The sequence below is a fragment of the Bos grunniens genome, chromosome 20, assembly GCF_055505025.1.
Source record: "Bos grunniens cultivar Pamir isolate PY7600 chromosome 20, Bosgru_T2T1.0, whole genome shotgun sequence".
NCBI lineage: Eukaryota > Metazoa > Chordata > Mammalia > Artiodactyla > Bovidae > Bos > Bos grunniens.
In genome coordinates, this window is record NC_141184.1 from 57,818,075 (window position 1) to 57,839,149 (window position 21,075).

At 35.4% G+C, this 21,075-nt stretch overlaps 1 protein-coding gene across 20 annotated transcripts in view; it reads right to left on the reverse strand.

Annotated features, from left to right (window-relative positions):
* ADAMTS6 (ADAM metallopeptidase with thrombospondin type 1 motif 6) overlaps positions 1-21,075 on the reverse strand; it is a 279,491-nt gene that overhangs the window by 240,293 nt on the left and 18,123 nt on the right. For 13 of the 20 annotated variants that reach the window (XR_015148908.1, XR_015148909.1, XR_015148911.1 and 10 more), the window contains exons 4-6: positions 15,669-15,880; positions 15,151-15,234; positions 14,502-14,647 (exon numbers count right to left, since the gene is read on the reverse strand). Coding sequence is in view for 4 of the 20 variants with exons in the window: in XM_086361952.1 (XP_086218078.1) it covers positions 14,502-14,647; positions 15,151-15,234; positions 15,669-15,880 (442 nt within the window). In the remaining 16 variants the exon portion in view is untranslated. Of the gene's footprint in view, positions 1-14,501; positions 14,648-15,150; positions 15,240-15,668; positions 15,881-21,075 lie in introns of those variants that run through there. The other 7 variants (XM_086361958.1, XM_086361955.1, XM_086361959.1 and 4 more) reach the window with 5 other exon arrangements.

A 21,075-nucleotide genomic window follows, 5' to 3' on the forward strand; every position in this document is an offset into this window, starting at 1 on the left:
TTAAGATATTTCTTAGAAGAGATAACAATTTCTTTACACTTCAAGATTATTTTTAAATTGTTTATTTCTTTTTCCATTGCAGCCCTATAGAACCCAATAAACATCTCTTCTTAGGTTTTGCTTTCTCAATTACCCTTTGTCATTAGTAAAATGGAAAAGTTTATTTTTTGAAGAAACTTTTGAAAAGTTACTGTATTATTTCAAGTGTTTCTTTTAGGCCCCTAAACTCATTCGGAATTTAAACCCAAAACTTCAGAAAAACGGACTGGTTGGCAGGATCCCCTGAATACATCATTTACCTTGACAAGAACCATAATTCATCTTCTTTCCTCTTAATAGTGTTTTTAAGTTTGTATATTTTGCTAATATAGCTCATGACATACATAAACTATGAGGAGGCAGGAACAAAGATATGAGAGATTAGCAAACAAAAAATATCAATTTAAAGCAAGGAAATAGAGGAAATGCCTGAAAATTCTGTAATAGCTAAATATATATTAATTTCCCAGTATCAAGTTATAATTTCTCAATATTAGTTCCCTAATTGGACCCTCATTCACTTTTTATGACAGGAAAAAATACTATAATTGCAATCCAGGGACAACCTGAAAAAAGAAAAGCTGCAGAAAGAGCAGGTTTAAAGGAAAGACTGGGAATCTGGTTTAGTTTGAGACACATGGAGATGTTAACTATGCAACTTGATAAAAAAAAAAATACAGAGTTTAGGGGAGGGATCCAGCTGACAATGTATATTTAAATATAAGTGGTGCTTAAAACTGTATAGACATACTTAACCCTATAGATGGTACTTAAAATCATGAAAAAAAAAAAAAAATAAGATCACTAAATGTAAATGTAAGCTGAGAAGAGACTGTGAGAGAAATTGGTAAAAGACATAAACACTTTTTCTTATTCTAGAAAAACTTTTCAGAATTATTTCTATCAATATTTCTTTAACATAGGCCTATTATTAAGGTGCTGAGAATTTATGAAATGAGAAAGATATCACTTATAGGGATGCTGATTTTTGATAACTTTGGGGGGAGTGGATAAGAAAGATAAGGCGAATTTAGTAAATATTGTCCCAAAAGAATCCAGTGTAAAATTACCAAAAAAGACGAAGAACCCATCGTAAACTTCAAGTGGAGTTTTCCCCTTTTTAAGCCCCAAATCTCCTTTTTCTCTTTCTCCTTTACCCTTTTACATCACTCATCAAGAAGTCCTCATCTTCTAACACCAAAACTCAAGATTTTTGCCTGGCATCCAATTCTTCAGGATAACAAGAAAAAGGAAAGTGAAATGCTAATTCAAATGGTTCTAAAAAGCCTTTCTAAACTAGAGAGAAAAGAGGCATTGAATTTTTTTTCTACCCATTTTTCACTGCTTTGCATATATTAGCACTTAAGTCTCTCTCTCTCTCTCTCTCACTCACACACACACACACACACAATCTATCCTCATACCCTTTCCAGGGACATATTTTGAATTTGCTCATGTCACTTTTCTGTTTAAATTTCTACAGTATCATCCATTATGTAAAGAAAATAGAAGCTAATTCTTTTTCTTCTCAAAACCTGATTGTATCTAACGTACAGTTAGTAACAGCTCCAAATTATTACTATGCCTCCCTACAAGGTACCAGCTACTTAAAAGGATAATATGAAAACATTATGAAGAATTTTGTCAATACACTCTAAATTTAGATGAAATATATTTCCTGAAAGACTGAAACTACCAAACCACATTGAATAAGATAGTCTTAATAGCCCCACATCTCAGGGACGTCTCTGGTGCTTCAGTGGTTAAGAATCCACCTTCCAATGCAGGGGACAAAGGCTTGATCCTTAGTCAGGGAACTAAGAGCTCAAATGCCTCAAAGAAAAGATTCCCATGTGTTGCAACTAAGAACAGATGCAGCCAAGTAAATAAATAAACAAATATATGTGCATTTTTTTTTTTTTCTTCATTGAACAATTTACTTTTAGGATTTTAGATTTGTACATGTTGTGATTAAAAAGAGTAAATTATGGTACACATTTTAATGTTTGTGGTATTTTTATTTCTGGGTTAACTTTTATTCTTGCAAAATTGTGTGCTTTAGTAATTCTTCCAATAAGGTTCTGTGGGAAGTTAATTCTCTTGTTTAAATAGCTGAAGAATAGCTTTACTTCTCACGCTTTACAGTGATACTTTATTTGGCTGGATCTAGAATTTGAAATTACAAGCTATTTTCCTCCAGTACTTAGAAGATTTTATTCCATCATTTTCTGTCATTCATTCTTGCTGATGAGTTCATTGCTGTACATGTAAATGTCATCCTTTGTAGGTAGCTTTTACTATTCTTCCCAAAGACTTATATGGTTCTTTATTTTTTCTTTGTATTGTGAAATTTCATTAGAATGCGTGCCCATGGAGTACTTTGCTTTCATTTGTCTGCTGGGTTTTATATGTATATTTTAAATTTTCTTCAAATGTGGGAAATTTCCCACCATATTGAATAAATATTTCCTGTCATTACCTCCGTGTTTAGCTTGGGAAACCAAGTTTATTGGTGCCTCATTCTACCCTTCATGTCTCTTAATTTCTATGTTGTACTTTTTTCTCTCTTTACCTCTTAAAGCCATGTTTTTTTTTTTTTTTTAATTCTTCCAATTTTATTTTATTTTTAAACTTTACATAATTGTATTAGTTTTGCCAAATATCAAAATGAATCCGCCACAGGTATACATGTGTTCCCCATCCCGAACCCTCCTCCCTCCTCCCTCCCCATACCATCCCTCTGGGCCGTCCCAGTGCACCAGCCCCAAGCATCCAGCATCATGCATCGAACCTGGACTGGCAACTCGTTTCCTACATGATATTTTACATGTTTCATTGCCATTGTCCCAAATCTTCCCACCCTCTCCCTCTCCCACAGAGTCCATAAGACTGCTCTATACATCAGTGTCTCTTTTGCTGTCTCGTACACCAGGTTATTGTTACCATCTTTCTAAATTCCATATATGTGCGTTAGTATACTGTATTTATGTTTTTCCTTCTGGCTTACTTCACTCTGTATAATAGGCTCCAGTTTCATCCACCTCATTAGAACTGATTCAAACACACTGAGGAAACCAGAAGGGAAAGAGACACGTGTACCCCAATGTTCATCGCAGCACTGTTTATAATAGCCAGGACATGGAAGCAACCTAGATGTCCAACAGCAGATGAATGGATAAGCAAGCTGTGGTACATATATGTGCATTTTTTAAAAGCCCTATATCTCTGAAAGATTTGAATTGGTAGCTAAAAATTACCCCACAAAGAAAATTCCAGGACCAGAGAGCTTCATTTGTGAATTCTATAAAACATTTACAGCGAAACAATATTGATTCTGTGTGAGTTTTTTCCAGAAAATTGAAAAGGAAACAATGTTCTCTAACTCACACTGCGAGGTCAACGTTACCCTCTTAATACCAAAACCAGATAAAGACATTATTAACAAACACTACAGGACAATATCCCTCAAACATGCATGTGTGCGTGCAAAGTCACTTCAGTTGTGTCCAACTCTTTGCAACACTATGGACTATAACCCGGCAGGCTCCTCTGTCCATGGGATTCTTCAGGCAAGAATACTAGAATGGGTTGCTGTTTTACCACTGAGCCACTTGGGAAGCCCATCTGTCATACCACATGGGAAGCCCATTTTGCATATAGATGCAAAAAACTATAAATAAAATTTTGGTAAATCTTATCTAATGGTATACTAAAAAAATAACATACATCACAACCAAATTGGGATTATCTCAGAAACTTAAGTTGATACAATGTTCTAAACCAATCAGTGCAATTCACTGTATTAAGCTAAAGAATGAAAAATCATATATATAATCATCTCAATAGATGCAGAAAAGGCATTTAACAAAATCCAATATCCATTCCTGATAAAAACTCTCAGAGAAGTAGGTATAGAAGAGAACTTTGCTAGCCTGACTGAAGGGCATTTACAATAACCCTACAACTAACATCACAATAATGAAAGATGAAAAACTTTCCCACTAAGATCAGGAAGGAACAAGACAATGATGTCTGCTTTTGCCACTGTGGGGAGACAGCAAACTAGCCAAGATGGCATGTTTAGGCTCTCACGCTCCATGTTTTGTAAATAATGACTATGTAACAGCTGAGACCATTTATAGCACTGAGCATAAGCGTCACAAGGTACTCCCTCGGACACAGGCTACTTCTGTTATATGGGCTCTACCTAAAAAGCGGCAGCATTACTGCTGCATCACGACTGTGTCCACTGGGTCAGCAACAAGAGAAGACAGCCTGTCTACTGACTGATATGGCTGCTCTGTCAGCCAGGAGAGAACACTGTTATGGCTGCTGTGTCAGCCAGAAGAGAATAAATGTGTCTGCAGTTCCTACAGCTCCTCGAATTTTCTTCGAGTCTCTCAGATCACGCCTTGCCTACCATAGGTTCAGCGACAGTGCACACAATGAGATACAGCAAGACAACTGGCGCTGCAATACAGCCAGCTTTATTCCACACTGTACTGGAGAGGACAGTCAGTGAAGCAGGCAATAAAAAAATAATCTTTCATGATTAAGAGAAAAGTAAAAATATCTCTAATCTCAAAAATCATTATCATATTTGTAGAAAATACCACTGGAATCTTAAAAAAAAAAAAAAGAACCAAGCTACTTAAAGTAATAAGGGCTTCCCTTGTGGCTCAGCTGGTAAAGAATCTGCCTGCAATGCTGGAGACCTGGGTTCGATCCCTGGGTTGGAAAGATTCTCTGGAGAAGGGAATGGCTACCCACTCCAGTATTCTGGCCTGGAGAATTCCATGGACTGTCTAGTCTATGGGGTTGCAAAGAGTCGGACATGACTGAGCAACTTTCACTTAAAGCAATAAACTTAGCATGGTTACAAAAATCAACTGCATTTTAATATACTGAAAGTGAAAGTGAATATACTGGTGATGAACAATAAGTGGATTTTAAAAAACAGTATCATTTACAATAACATCAAAAAAGGACAAGAGGTGTGAAAACACTGAAAACCACAAAACATTCTTGAGAAATTAAAGACCTAAAGAAATGGAGAAATATACCCTGGCTATAAGTGGGAAGAAGTCTCATTATTAAGATATCACAAGGTCCAGCTCAAATCCAAGAGAAGCTGATTGCACAAAGTTATGAACATCAGGAGGCAGAGATAGCTGGGGACCATCTTAGAAGACTGCCTACCACGGGCACCAATATTAGTAAAGTATCTCCATATTAATTTTTGTTGAATACCCTTGTAATTCCTCTAAAAGTACTCTGGAACCAAACTACCTGGTTTACTTCTGGGTCTTCTAACTAATGTGTGAGCTTGCCAATCATTTAACTTCTCCATGCCTCAGCTTCCTCATCTATAAAATAGAGATAATGATAGAACCTATCTCATGCAGTTATTGAGAAGTTTAAATGATTAAATATAATTCTGTAAAGCACCAAGTATTTGGCACACAATAAAAAAGTGCATAAATACATCCATACAAACAACATAAAAATGTACTTACTATTAAAGTGTTGATTATAACATATCCTTCTTAGATTTAACTATTTAGTGATGCCCATTATAAATAAAACACAGTTTTAGGCAAGATGTATACAAAGACAATTTACTAAATTGCATGTTATTTAATCTTCATGGACTGAAGAAAAAGTATCTTCTTATTTCCATTTTTTAACCAAAGTTTAACAAGCAAACATACATAACGTCTGGGATGACCATAATCTTGTTTACCTGGTACTAGTTTGTGCCTATTATTTGGCCGAAACTGTCAGTGGTACCCTCTTTTACTCTTAAAGTGTCCCAGATTGCACAAAAATTAGGGTCACACAAGTGTGTCATAATCCTCAAATCGAATGGAAACTGAATCTAGGTAAATACATCAACATAAGGGACAAACAAGCCAGGGATAAAGAAAAAAAGAAAAAGACCAAAAAAAAACAAACAAAACCTGAAAAAGGAAGAAGAAAGGTAGGCGGCAGGACAGCTAAGAGTGGTAGAGCCAGGGTGGTAAGAGAATAACATATGCTTCAAATGTCAAAATAAAAAAATCAATATACCCACAACCTGAAATCAAGATTCCTTTTTTGCCTGTAAACACGGCATATTCTTAAAAGCTTAACAATACTTCATAAAAAATTTAACTGGCATTTCCTTAAGGATTAAAAAATCCATAAATGAATACCAAATAAATATTAAGGTACCATATTTAATTTCCCTTTCCTCTGTTTTTAATATATAATCAAAAAGTCGATATATAATTCTCAAAGTCTTTAATTTTTTTTTAATTTATTTAAACCTGTATGCTACAGGCCAAGTTTTAGCAAGAAACCATTTTATAGCTATTTTTAATCTCCCACCTGAAAACATTAGTTGACTCTGGAAATTCTAATCCCTTTAAAACCCAGCAGCATCAAAGCAAATAGTCATGATCCCTTAAGAGGATAAATATGCTGATTTTAATTAAAGACTAAATTATGTCACTTGGTGTATAATTTTTGCATCTGTACTTTGAGTAGTATTTATATATCATGTGCCTTTCATTAATGAAAAATTGAAAAGAAAGTATATATTTTGAAGAAAAGCCTATTGACAGAGACACTTTTAAAAGAGCTGTACCTTGAATTTTCCAAGAATTTAAGATAATAGGAAAAAAGTCCTGGTATGTGCTACTATCACATGAACCTTGAAAACACTATGCAAAGTAAAAGAGTTATTCAGTCACTCAGCTGTGTCCAACACTTTGCAACCCCATGAACTGTAGCCTGCCAGGCTCCTCAGTCCATGGTATTTTCCAGGCAAGAATACTGAAGTGGGTTGCCACTTCCTACTCCAGGTGATCTTCCCAACCCAATTTTCAAACCTGCGTCTCCTGCTTTGGCAGGTGGATTCCAGTAACTGTGGTTACTTATTTTAAAAAGCAAAAATACTGAATGGTATGACTAGGCTTATTATGCTAGTTTAAAAATAGGCCAAGTACTAGCACTGCATTCTCCTCACGCTAACAATGGTAATTTAAAATAGTGAATATTAAACATGTGGGCTCCATAGCTAACCCACAGAATTTCCACCCCAAATGTTAATGTCTGTGTATCAAATGTCCACTCTGTGTGTACTATGAAAGTTTTATTTATGCCAGTCACAAAAGACTATACACTGTCAGTTCAGTTCAGTCACTCAGTAGTGTCCAACTCTTTGTGACTCCATGGACTGCAGTACATCTAGCCTCCCTGTCCATCACCAACTCCCGGAGCTTGTTCAAACTCATGTCCGTTGAGTCAGTGATGCTATCCAACGATCTCATCCTGTTGTCCCCTTCTTTTCCTGCCTTCAATCTTTCCCAGCATCAGGGTCTTTTCCAATGAGTCAGTTCTTCTAATCAGGTGGCCAATGGATTGCAGCTTCAGCTTCAGCATCAGTCCTTCAAATGAATATTCAGGACTAATTTCCTTTAGGATGGACCGGTTGGATCTCCTTGCAGTTCAAGGGACTCTCAAGAGTCTTCTCCAACAGCACAATTCAAACACATCAATTCTTCAGCGCCCAGCTTTCTTTATAGTCCAACTCTCACAACCATACATGACTACTAGAAAACCATAGCTTTGACTAGACGGACCTTTGTTGGCAAAGTAATCTCTCTGCTTTTTAATATGCTGTCTAGGTTGGTCATAACTTTTCTTCCTAGGAGCAAGCATCTTTTAATTTCATAGCTGCAGTCACCATCTATACTATACACTGTATGATTCCCTTTATATGAAAAGTTTATAATAAACAAAGCTGAAGTAAATTACCACTTGCCTCAGGCTGGAGCTTGGGTGGGGAGGATGAAGGGAACGGGGAAAATGTTCTAAAATTATGTGATGGTTGTACAACCCTGTGAATATACTAAGACTACTGAATCATATACTTTAAATGGGTAAACTATATGGTCTATGAAGTACTATTTCAATAAAGCCGTTACCAAAAGGGAAGTACTTAGATTATAATACCTATTCAAAATATGTACCGTTATATAATATCTTACAGATGCAAAATATGATTCTGATGCATGTTTAGGGGAGAAAACTATGAAATATATGCATTAGTCATGTTAATTTGCCCAAAACAATGATGCAAGTACACTTATGTCACTAAATTTTCTACTTATTTTCAGACTATAAACAGATTTCTTGCATGTCTTTGACTCAAGATAAATTTAAAAATTGACTTGACTTTAAATTTATGGTGGATATTTCCTGACTTCATGTAGAAATATAAATAATTTTTTAAAAATTTGTCAAATTGTAGAGTTTTACTCCTAAATAACATTAATTAACAATTTTTTGATACCAATAAGGATTATCTAAAATTTTTGTAGCAAGTGTAACATTTTAAGTGTACACACAGTTCTATGTTATCTTCTTAAATTCTGTTTCTAGAGTATCAGGCGCAAACTATTAATCACTTCTTGAACTAATTATACCATGTCATACTCAATTATTTTGAAAGAGTTAATAAACATCAGGTTGATTTAGATGAGCACTAATAACTGTCAGATAATCCAAACAGATCTAGCCTACAGAAGCAAGCTATTTAAGTTACTACTATTTTAACTAAAAACAGATCACAAAAATGGAAGGTAAGTTTCAATAATCTACCATTATTCAAAAAAGCACCACATGGTTATATTTTGACAAATTTATACATGATGGCACTATCTCTGGTATTCAAAACTAAAATGTCAGGTAGTTGATATACCATAGAGAAGTAATCAATGCAAGTATATCAGTTCAGAAAGTGACATGAAACTGCTCTTTGATGGGGCATAATATTAAGATTGAATAAAGCAAGGAGAGTAATATCAGCAAGATGGTGAAGTAGGAAATATCAACCTTCGTCACCCAACAGAAAACAATTAGACAGCAATCCACAAATGAAAATGGTCCTGAAAGGGCTTGAGTCTAAGTCTAATTAAGAAACTATAGTAACATGTCTTGATGGTGGCTCAGACAGTAAAGCATCTGCCTGCAATGTGGGAGACCCAGGTTAGATTCCTGGGTTGGGAAGATCCCCTGGAGAAGGAAATGGCAATCCACTCCAGCACTCTTGCCTGGAAAATCCCATGGACAGAGAAGCCTGATAGGCTACAGTCCGTGGGGTCGCAAAGAGTCGGACCCGACTGAGCGACTTCACTTTCTTTCACCTTCACAGTAACATTAATAGGGCAAAAAATAAAGGGTAACTGCATAGAAAGGGGAGAAGGCAATGGCACCCCACTCCAGTACTACTGCCTGGAAAATCCCATGGACAGAGGAGCCTGGTAGGCTGCAGTCCATGGGGTCGCCAAGAGTTGGACATAACTGAGCGAGTTCACTTTCACTTTTCACTTTCATGCATTGGAGAAGGAAATGGCAACCCACTCCAGTGTTCTTGCCTGGAGATTCCCAGGGACAGGGGAGCCTGGTGGGCTGCCGTCTATGTGGTCACACAGAGTCGGATATGACTGAAGCGACTTAGCAGCAACAGCAGCAGCATAGAAAGGATCACTGGGGAGATCAGCTTACTGAAGATGTCTAAAGGCAACTAGGAACAAAGAGGAAAGGTGGAAACTATCAGCCACAAGACTGAAGAGCCCTCACAACAGCTGCTCTCGAGGAGACTGGCAGTTTTTACCATCCAAGTAATTAAGTTATTGCTGTCACAGATCTTGGGGAAGGAGATGTCACTGTGCTTACCCCAAGTAAGAGTCACTATTATTCTGGCCTGGGAAAAGAACTTCCAGCTCTCCCCGACCCTGAGCACATCCCAGACACTACAGCATCTAGTTGCTCTCCTTGTTCCCATATGCCAGACCTGGATCTAGGGCCACTTTGTGGTACCCATGCACCAGACTCCAGTTCTGCCACTGGTGCACATATGACCACATCTTAAGACTTGGAGGCACTGTCACTTCCAGCTAGCCAGCACCTGGACCCAAATGCCATCACTGCTCTCTAAGTGCCATGCTTCAGACTCCATCTACATGGCTAATTCACACACATCTACAACTCTACATCACTGCTGTTGTGGTATAGCCAGCACACCAACCCCAGAGCCGCTGTCACTCTGCAAGCACTATCTTTCCAGTCCCCAGCTCTATGACTGGTCCACAGGTGCCCACACATCAGACACCAGCACTGGTGTAGGCTCTTCCAAGCCAGACCCAGTACCAAGAGGAATCCCTTGCACAATGATATGCCCTGTGAGAGAAAAAGAGATCAGCTGGTCTCCAGCAGCCTTTGTTGCTGCTGCAGGGGTCTTGACCATTGGGGACTCCTGCAATCTTCACCAATGCTAACCTCAACTCATGAAGCTGCATGAAGACTACACTGCTGGGCCTTCTCCAGAGCTAGAAATGATTTAGCTTTAAGGATACCTACAGACTGAAAGCGAAGGGAAGAAAAAACATATAAAAGATATTTCATGTAAAGAGAAAAGATAAACTCAGACAAAACACTTTTTAAGTCAGAAGCTAAAAAAGAGACAAAGAAGGTCATGATATAATGATAAAGGGATCAATTCATCAAGAGCATTTAACTGGAAATATATACGTACTCCAAAATCAGAGGACCTTAACATATTAAGCAAATATTGGAAGATCAGAAGGTAGAAATAGGCAGCAATGCAATACTAGTAGGAATTTTAATATCTCACTTTCAACAATGGAGATATATATATATATATCCACAAATATATATATCAGCTCATAATGTATATGTATGTCAAATCACCATATTGTACACTTTAGATATACGTAATTTTGCTTGTCAATTATACCTCAATTTTTCTTGTTCCTTTTTGGACATGCTTCACGGCTTGTGGAATCTTAGTTCTTTCACAAGGGATTGAACCAAGGCCCTTGCAGTGAAAAGACCAAAACCTAACCACTGGTGCACGCATGCTAAGTTGCTTCAGTCATGTTTGACAATTTGTGATCTATACATGATATTCTCTAGGCAACAATACTGGAGTGGGTTGCCATGCCCTCCTCCAGGGGATCTTCCCAACCCATGGATCAAACCCGCATCTCCTGCGTCTCCTACATTGGCAGGCAGGTTCTTTATCACTAGTATTATCGGGAAGCCCCGCTAACCACTAGACAGCCAAGGAATTCTCAGCTTCAGTTTTTTTAAAAAAAATGTTAGCTAAAGCTAGTTGAGGTATAACAACTTTCACTATATATTATATATACACATATGCTTACACACACAAAAATGTATATGAACATTTTAAAATATATGTACATATTAATCATTTTTAATATGCTCTTTCAGTTCAGTTCAGTTCAGTGGCTCACTGGTGTCCAACTCTTTGCAATCCCATGAATTTGCAGCACACCAGGCCTCCCTGTCCATCACCAACTCCCAAAGTTCACTCAGACTCACGTCCATTGAGTCGGTGATGCCATCCAGCCATCTAATTAATTCAATACTGCTGATACCAGATAAAACAACAAAATTTCATTTTTCAATTTTTTTTCTGTCTGCTTATGGTAGTCTGAGAGCTTTGTACAGTGCCTTGCTTTAAATTTATATCAGTAAAATATCATTTGATAAGAGGAGATAACATTTTTAGTTTTTATACTTTTTTCCAAAAGTAACTATTATACCTGTATAACTAGGTTCCAAATGTTTTTCTGATTAAAACATTTAAATCCCTAGAACAAAATTGAATTCTCGATGAACACATTATACATTCTCCCTAGTGAGCTGACATTTCGAGCAAGCATAAATCACGATCTTACCTCCAAATGGTGGAATCACAATCTTGAACATGTCAACAAATGAGTTACATGAAGCAATTTTCAAAGTTAATATAAAATCATCTATGGAAGTGTCATAATTACTTTTAATAAAAGTGGTACTATGATATAAACATATATTCAATTTCACAAATCAAAAATATACAAGAAAGAGTCAAGAACTGGTAAAACTTCCAACCAATAAAAACCTAAATAATATTCAGAAACTCATTTATATAAGCCACTCTGTGGCCCTAATAAAGATAATTACAGATTTTTAATTAAGGTGAAAGTTATTTTGAGACCTTAGTAACAAATCAAAAAGGTATTCTATGCAGTCCTAAAGGGCATTTTCCTAACCTCCATTATGAAATCAATCTAAAATGATATGATATATGAATTCTTTGTAGTATTGACCTTTAAAGTCCTGAGATCATTTTTAGTGCTTTTTGAACATTAGGAGGAAAATTTTAAAAGAAAATTTTGTGTTCAAATCTCAGACATCAAACAGGCACTCAAAGTAGCTTATAGAAGCAAAGAAGAGTTCTGCAGAGGATCGCAAAAATATCTGGGCCAATTCAGAGTAATAAATCACACAGTTGAATGCTGTAGCCAGTGTAAAGACAGGGTGGCTAACTGCCCAGATGTATTTCCCTACTTGAACACTTATAATTTTGCACTCTTAGTATAACTCCTGTCATTTGATGGAAAAGTTAAAAATCCAAGAATTCCTTAGCAGTTCAGTGGTTAGGACTTTGTCCTTTCACTGTGGAGGGGCCAAGGTTCAACCCTCTGGTAGGGGAACTAAGATCCTGCAAGCCATGCAGTGTGGCACAGTCAAGTAAATAAATAAATAGATTTTTCAAAATGCTGAAAACCCAGCACAGATACAATAACAAAAATATGAATCATCAGGAGCTTTTTGGGGAGAGGTAGCATTTTATAAATATAAGTACTATGAGTACAGATACCAATGCAAGTATCTGTGATCATTCTGCTAAACATAGATATATTCCTCCTCTAGTGATTTCATAGAAACTAATCATATCATATATACCTTTATATAAAAGTTTATATATTTGCACAATTCCTAGTATATTTTTAACTCTTCAAATATATTTGGGAATCATACCAGACCATAAGACTCTGAAGAATTGAAGAATTTATCAGCCTGATGAGTCAACATATATGAACAAAGAACTTTAAAATGTTGGTTTTATTCAGCAAGCATATCATAAAAGAATTTTTTGGTTTACAATGTGAGGTAGATGAAGTCAATTGTAAGCATAAAAAAAGGTGAAATCAGAAACTTGACAACTCTATTAACAGGCATATTTTTCAAAAAACTAAAGTCAGAGAAGGCAATGGCACCCCACTCCAGTACTCTTGCCTGGAAAATCCCATGGATGGAGGAGCCTGGTAGGCTGCAGTCCATGGGGTAGCTAAGAGCCGGATACGACTGAGCGACTTCACTTTCACTTTTCACTTTCATGCATTAGAGAAGGAAATGGCAACCCACTCCAGTGTTCTTGCCTGGAGAATCCCAAGGACTGGGGAGCCTGGTAGGCTGCCGTCTGTGGGGTCGCACAGAGTTGGACATGACTGAAGTGACTTAGCAGCAGCAGCAAAGTCACATTATCATACTGGGCCTCACAGTTCTGATCCTACATACTTCTTACCACCCACCTAGAGAGTCTAATGTGGAGTCTGTGGACATACCACAGATGATGTTTATGTTAAATACAGCCTTGCAAATTAAAAAAAAAAAAGTAATTCACTTGCCAAGATAGAATAATGCTTCCATTTTGCTTATTTGTCTATTTGTTATAACTTATTTTGTTTTCATTTTTAAATACTAATAAGAGATCAAAGAAAAGCATCTTTAGTTGATTTAAGTATGGTTCTAACCAACCATAATCAAAGTATTACAAAACTAAGACAGACAGCCAAGTATAAACAAAGATAGGATCCTGGACTTGAGCCCTTCTCTTTTACTTAAATATTTTGAACTGGTTTCCTCGTTTCTTACATGAGAAAAATAATAACAATATCTACTTCACAGAATTTTTGTTGAAGACTAAGCAATAACGTGGATCTGAATATAGGTTTATAAAACTGGAAAGAAATATATGAATTCATTATCATCAAGTAATAATTCTGCCTGAAAGACAAGCAACTCAACATACAGTATAGCAAATATGCTTCTTTATGTATCTCTTAATTAAAATGTTCAATTAAATAAGGATTCATCTAAATATACTGCGTAACTACTGATGTCTTCCCTTTTAACAATCTGGAGGTAAGAATAATTAGTATATTTTATAAACAAGAGTAATGACCCACTTTTATGTTTAAGACAGATTTTTCTCATACTTTTCAATTTTGCTTTAGCAAGTATTTTGTTCAATTAACAAAATATGTATGCGTTTCCAGTTAAACTTTATGAACAGACCTTAATAGAAGAAAGATATTTACTAAATTTCTAAGTCAACTCTAAATCTTTTCTTTTCTCTTATTTGGTTCATTTAATGCAAACACAATAACAGTGTAATATATTCTTTCTCAGTGGTAAATAATAAAGCACCATTTTGCTTTCTCTACACTCATTACCTGAATGAGGCTTTAGACAGAACCAAATATAGTTACAATATCAAACACAACAATCAAAGGTAAAATACTTTCAACAAACCATACCTAGTAATAAGAACTGCATTATCGTGGTGGGCAATCCCATTTTCTGGAATGGTGTTTCCATCACTTTGGTGGGAGAGAATGGATTTCTGCCATTTACAGAAGCTATCGAGGGACTTGTCTGCATGGTGGTTTATCTCCAAGTTTGGCTGCAATACAACATGCATACCAGAAATGTTCCAAACAAATTACTAAGGTCAGTTGTTAAAACTTTTGAAGACTAAAGTGGGACTATAATTAGACATAGTGGTTTCTAGGAATAACCTCTTGCCAATTTTCATCTCTGTCATATCTGGCCTAGAATTAATTTAATGTATTATTGAACAGCTATTCTTTCCAGTTTCAACTTTAAAGATAATGTGAATATATGTGATTATCAGCCTACAAAACCAACTAAAACCACTCTTATAAGGTCTGCCATGCAAATGCTCATCTTTATACTGAAACATATAGCTCACACACACATATATACATCTTGTACATAAGAGGTATACTCTTGTAAACTATTTCAAATTTGCTTAAAATATTAAGTGCTTAGAGCTGAAAGTCATATTCAGCTAGAACTTTCTAAGAGTAGCAATAATAAAGTATACTTTTTAATATGTCTACACTCTGTTAAGAGTTTTAGACTTATAAACTAACTCATTCTTACCTGATCTTCTGTGAGAACAATTAAACGTGCCACTATAATATTCACAACGTTTCCTAGGCTGGAATCACGGTAAAGTTTGGCAACCTGACCTCCAGAAAATAATAAAAGACACAAAGTCAGACAAAAATCACAAAGTGATTGTTCAATTTTTTAGAGTGGTAGAACAATTTTTCATCAAATTAACCACTGTGTGTATAAAAAGGTATTCTTTTATCTCATGTCACTTAGAATTCTACCCTCAAGATATCTTAGTAAAAGGTTTGTTATACAAATCTACTTTAAGAAAAATTTTCTTCTAAAGATGAACTACAACATAGTAATTAAGAGGGTGAGTCAATCTAAATGAACAATAAAGTAACCTTCAAATTTATCTTCCATAGAACTGAAACACTAATAGATCAATTCTAACTTTCGATGAGCTAGTTCTCAAAATTATTTCGCAATAAAAATCCATGACCTTAGTCAAAAATCACAACAAATTATTAAGTTAAAAAATTATATAGAGGGATCAAACTTACAATATTCATCACACTCAAAATGTAATGTTCAATGTCTTTGCGGCCATGGTAGCCCACCATCATTTTGTCTGCCACTACTAGTGTCTCCACAAACCGCTCAATGCTTACTGATCTCTTCTGTCTCTGGTGGATATGTGTGCCATTAATTGGTAGTGAAGAAGGAAAAGCAGATGTGTCATTCAACCACCAAGGTTTGCCACTTCTTAGGAGGTCTACAATAAAAACAATTACATAGTTCACATAGGTTAACTAATTTAACCTACTTATTAACCTACTTTCATGCAGACATGCTTCTCAAACTCTCTAACATATTAAGATTTTTCAAAGTGAGGGAAGGGGATGAGGAAATGCAGTAATGAAAAAATTAAACTCTTCAAATTTTTCAAAATAATCTTACCTGAAAAAATTAATAACATTAAACTGTTGAACAAAATAAATCTAATAGTTAACTTTAAAAAAGGAATCTTCAAATAATCAGTTCACATTTTTCCAGTGAATGATTATGTCATAATACTTTTAAATTTAAAATCTATACTTTAAACCGTCATTTCAAGTTGTTTAAAAAGCAACTATTAAGCATTAACTTTCTGAACAGCCTAAGACACTTCTGATGAAGAATATTAATATTGCAAAAATCTATTTCTAAAATGCTTTGCAAGAATTTATTTTAAAATAAGATGCTTTTATTAAACTATTTTATTAGAGCAATTTTACTGCTCTAGATAAAGACCCTGACTCAATGGACATGAGTTTGAGCAAACTCAGGGAGACAGTGAAGGACAGGGAAGCCTGGTGTGCTGCAGTTCATGGGGTTGCAAAGAGTCAGACATGACTTACTGACTGAACAACAACAACAAACGCTCAAGAAATCTCAGTTCTAAAAAGATATGAATTATCTTTTCCATTTAGTTTCACAGTCTAGAACTCTTTATCCTGACAAAGTATCCAATATATTCCTTTTCCAAACTCTAGAGGTAAATGGGATTAGAATCAGAGTTGAAAGACAATGATTCCAACATCACTCACTTTAAACCAGATTTCAGTGTGGATTGTAGCTTTTCTTTTGATTTCTAGATATTTGGTCCTTCAGCACAGAGGAAACTTTTCAGTACTATGGCATTTGTAAACATTTGCCTAACTTATATTCATCTTCATTTAGTAAACTTGAGCCAAGTACAGATCCATTGTACACATTTTCTTTCTTTTTTAAGGGAAAACTTTTAACTATAGATTCATTCTTTTTTTTTTATTATTTTGGCTGTGCTGGGTCTTCACTGAGGCTTTAGTTGCCTCACAGCATGTGAAATCTTAGTTCCCCGACCAGGGATTAAACCTGTGTCCCCTGCTTTAGAAACACAGATTCTTAACAGCTGGACCACCAGGGAAGTACCTATATGCCCCACTTTTCGATCGTCAGACTGAACAGGAAATCCTTCTAACCATCACTTATTCAAAAATTCAGTGAGGAAAAATTAGAGTAGTCTATATAATTGATAAAAAGTAGCGGCATTACTCTCTGTTTTCAGCTTTTCCCTTTTTCAAAGGGACGTTGAGAGAAGTTATAAATTTTAAGAAATAAGAGAAATAACCACAGGAAGCATCAGTCAAATACTCTGAAACTCAAATAAATTAAATGAGTGTCTATTCCTAGGTCAAAAGGTCAAGAAAGACAGAAACATTCTACTTCTCAATTCAACAGCATATCCCCAAGACAGTCAGTAAGCATTCCTCTATGTCCATCGTGGCAGACACTCTTAAGGTAGTTCCCATAACCTCCTGTGTCCTCCTCTCCTTCCTTGAGTATGAGCTGGAACTGTGACTAGCTTCTAACAGAAACATGTGTATGCCTACATAGCTATATTATAAAATATTGTAGCATCTCTCTTACTACAGTTGTTCCTGTGCTGACTTACAGGAAGGAACCAACCAAGTTGGTAAACTGTACACGCTGAGGCACTGCAAGTGGACTCTGGCAGACAACAAGCCAAAACTAAAGCTTTCAGTCTTAGAACAGCAAGGAACTGAATGCTGCCAATAACTATGGGAGTGAGGAAGTGAATTCTTCCCCAGTAAAAACTCTGGATGAGAACCCAGCCCTGGTTGAGGCTAAATAAATAACCTATCCATACACAAACTTCTGGTCCACAGAAAATGCAAGATAATAAATGTATATTGCTTAAGCCACTGGGTTTGTGGTAATATCGATATGAGACAGCCAAAATATTTTCTGCATTAATATTACTTCCAATTTCTCTTGCTCAGTCTTTTATGATCATGAAACCACTCATACATTCAAATCATGCTTAGTTTTCTTCTTCCTCTGGCTGGACAGCTTAAAGGTCTAAATACAGGACAGAACTTCCATTATTTTTATCATTTTCACTTCTCATTCAATTTCTCCTTATTTTTATTTAAAGTATTATATAAAGAATTAGACATAATTAGGCGAAATAAACATTAGCAATAGTGTTTCTCATTTTATAGCATTTAGTATAAGGTAACTGTTGTTATTATCATTTTCACAGCTTTCAGCTTTTAGGATTTTTAAATGTTAAGTTTGCTTGGCTACTGCTCCATCAGAAATATATATTCATAATGTCCTTGATCGATGTTCATAAATGAAAAAATGTAATCCTTATACTCAAAAGATTTGTAGTCTGATAAATACATGTAATAAACATGCATGTATTCTGAGTAAAATTTAAAGATTAAAGTGTCTCCCATGTGATTAGATCATTACAAAACATTATCTACATTTTACAATTGTCAATTGACTGCTTAACATTAAGTTTAATGATCTGTAATTAACATCCTTTTTAATGTGAAGTAGAATACACAACTGACTTGTTTTGTTTCAAAACAGAGATAGGTAGTTTTTCAAATGATACTCATTACATGTGGCTTGCTCAGTTTAATCTTGGATTGAGTATAGAATGTTAAAAAAAATATTCTTCCACAAACGTATATTGCACAATGAAGAACTTTACCCCCAAAGCCAAATACATAGATCTCTTCGTCATCTAAAATAGAATTTTAAGTTTTTGATCAATATTAAACATTTTTAATATATACAGCCATGCAAAATTATCTCATTGATCTGCTTTATTTTTCATTACTCACTACTTCTTGATGGTTGGCCATGTAGTTATTTGTTTATTTAAATGCTTGTTTAGTAACTGTCTGTCCTCACTGGGTTTCCCTGGTGGCTCAGATGGTAAAGAATCTGCCTGCAATACAGGAGACCTAGCTTTGAATCCTGGGTGGAGAAGATCCTCTGGAGAAGGAAATGGCAACCCACTCCAGTATTCTTGCCTGGAGAATTACATGGACAAAGAGCCTGGTGGGCTACAGTCCACAGAGTGGCAAAGAGTCGGACACAACTGAGTAACACTCTCCTCACTAGAATGTAAGGTTCCAGGAAGTACGAACTTTTTCTGCTTTATTTGTTGCTGCATCCCAGCACTGAGAATAGTCTTGTGCATGTATGCCAGATGAATATTTATTTAATATTATATATAAGTAGATAATGCAGGTATAAAGACATATCTGTATGAATAGATTATAAGAACATTCAGTTATCTCTGGGTAGTGGTAAAACAGCAACTTCTTTTTTTTTCTTTTCATGCTGTATTTTCTAAAATTTCTACAAAGAACAGACATTTCTTTCATAAAAAGTTTCCTTTTTAATTTTTAAAAATTTAATACAGTTCAAATTAATGTGTGTGGTTCATTTTAGCTCCTTCACTGTCAAACCTAGGGGCAAGGACTGCTTCTTCGCTTTCTCTTTGTCTGCGAAGATGAAGGTATAAAGGTATCTGCTACATCGAACTTTAAACTTTGCATTATCCTTATTTTTCTTGATCTTGACAGATCTGGTGTCCCTTCACCTGGCTGTGAGCAGAAAGTCCTTGATTTCTAAATTTGGTGAGACATGGTGACGAAGTGCAGGGAGCAGGGCCACTCTGAGCTCCTTTTGAGCTCCATCAAAAGTTTTTTAATCAACAGTAAATCTAACTATAATGGGAAAATTCGTATTTTAATTTGAGGTAAATACACCCACTGTCAACAGTTTTTATATATATTAATATAAACTTGAGTTCCTGATAACAGGCAGTGTATACCTGTAAATGCATATCTCACTTTACTATACTGAACTATACCGTAGTATCAAAATTAAAATCAGTAGTTCTTAACCAGACATTTCTCAAACTTACTAAATATAAAATTCTTTTTTCCCCAATAATATCTAGTGACATATTCATGGAATTTAGGGAACTACTAGTACTACTATACTCCCACTACTGGGATGCCAGTGGGAAGGTGTGTAAGCCAGAATTAGGAGACAACCTGACAAAAGACAGAAATGGACAAACCTGGAGATAGGAAGACTAGATGGAAATTACAATGGTCTAAGCAAGAGATAATGAGGGTTCAAACTAAATGGACCAGTGTTAGAGGTAGCAGAAATGGCTAATGAAAGGATGCATTAAAAGCAAAGACCATTTAGGAAACAATTTCCGTAATCTAGGGAAAGAGATTGTACAATATAAAAATCTTCTTACAAGAGGACAGAATTTTATGACGGTGATAAAAATAGAATTGCCTGATTCATGTCTAAACCATTGAAAAATAAGAATCTTCCTGGTAAACACCAATTAGTAACAAAATAGGCACTGTAAAAGTCGATAATTTGAATCTCAAATAGTTAAGAGATACTTTTCAGAATATGAAATCTTTAAATGTTTTTGCAAAGGTTATCTTTACAATCATGATGTGGAGAATGTCATGTTAAGGAAAAAATGGTGGGAAAATTATATCACAATAAACAGCTAAATATTTGAATCCTGCTTTTTAAAGAATTTATATAAGGTTGTCACTTCTAGCCTAAATTTTGTTAACTATAAGATAAATAAACGATTTCCATACTGTTTAGTTTCATTATTCAATCCAAAGACAAATCAAACTTTTTAAAATTATTTACTATGATGTTCTATTTCATCTCTCAGGTAGATTCACTTTAAGTGATCTTTTTTAGGACCAATTATTCTTCACCAGTAAGAATCTCCCACAATTAAAAGCCTCAGAAATCACTCAGGAAGAGAGCATGGAGAATGAGAACAGTAAGCTGAGGAAAGAACTCCAAAGAAAACTTGTACTTGAAACAGAAGAAAAAGAGCCTATGAAGGATACAGAGAAGAAACAGGGTTATACATTCACTAATTCACAAGGTAAACTATTCCACTTTTACAAATCTACCTGTTGAACACATTCCATATTTTACTAAATTTACTGGTTGGTGAACTCTTCTTTGTTTTAAGCTGAAAGCTGTCTCTGAAATACTCTGCTCCTACTTCTAGCTACCAGAACCACATGGAATAAATCTACTTTTTTTTTAATATAGTGTCTC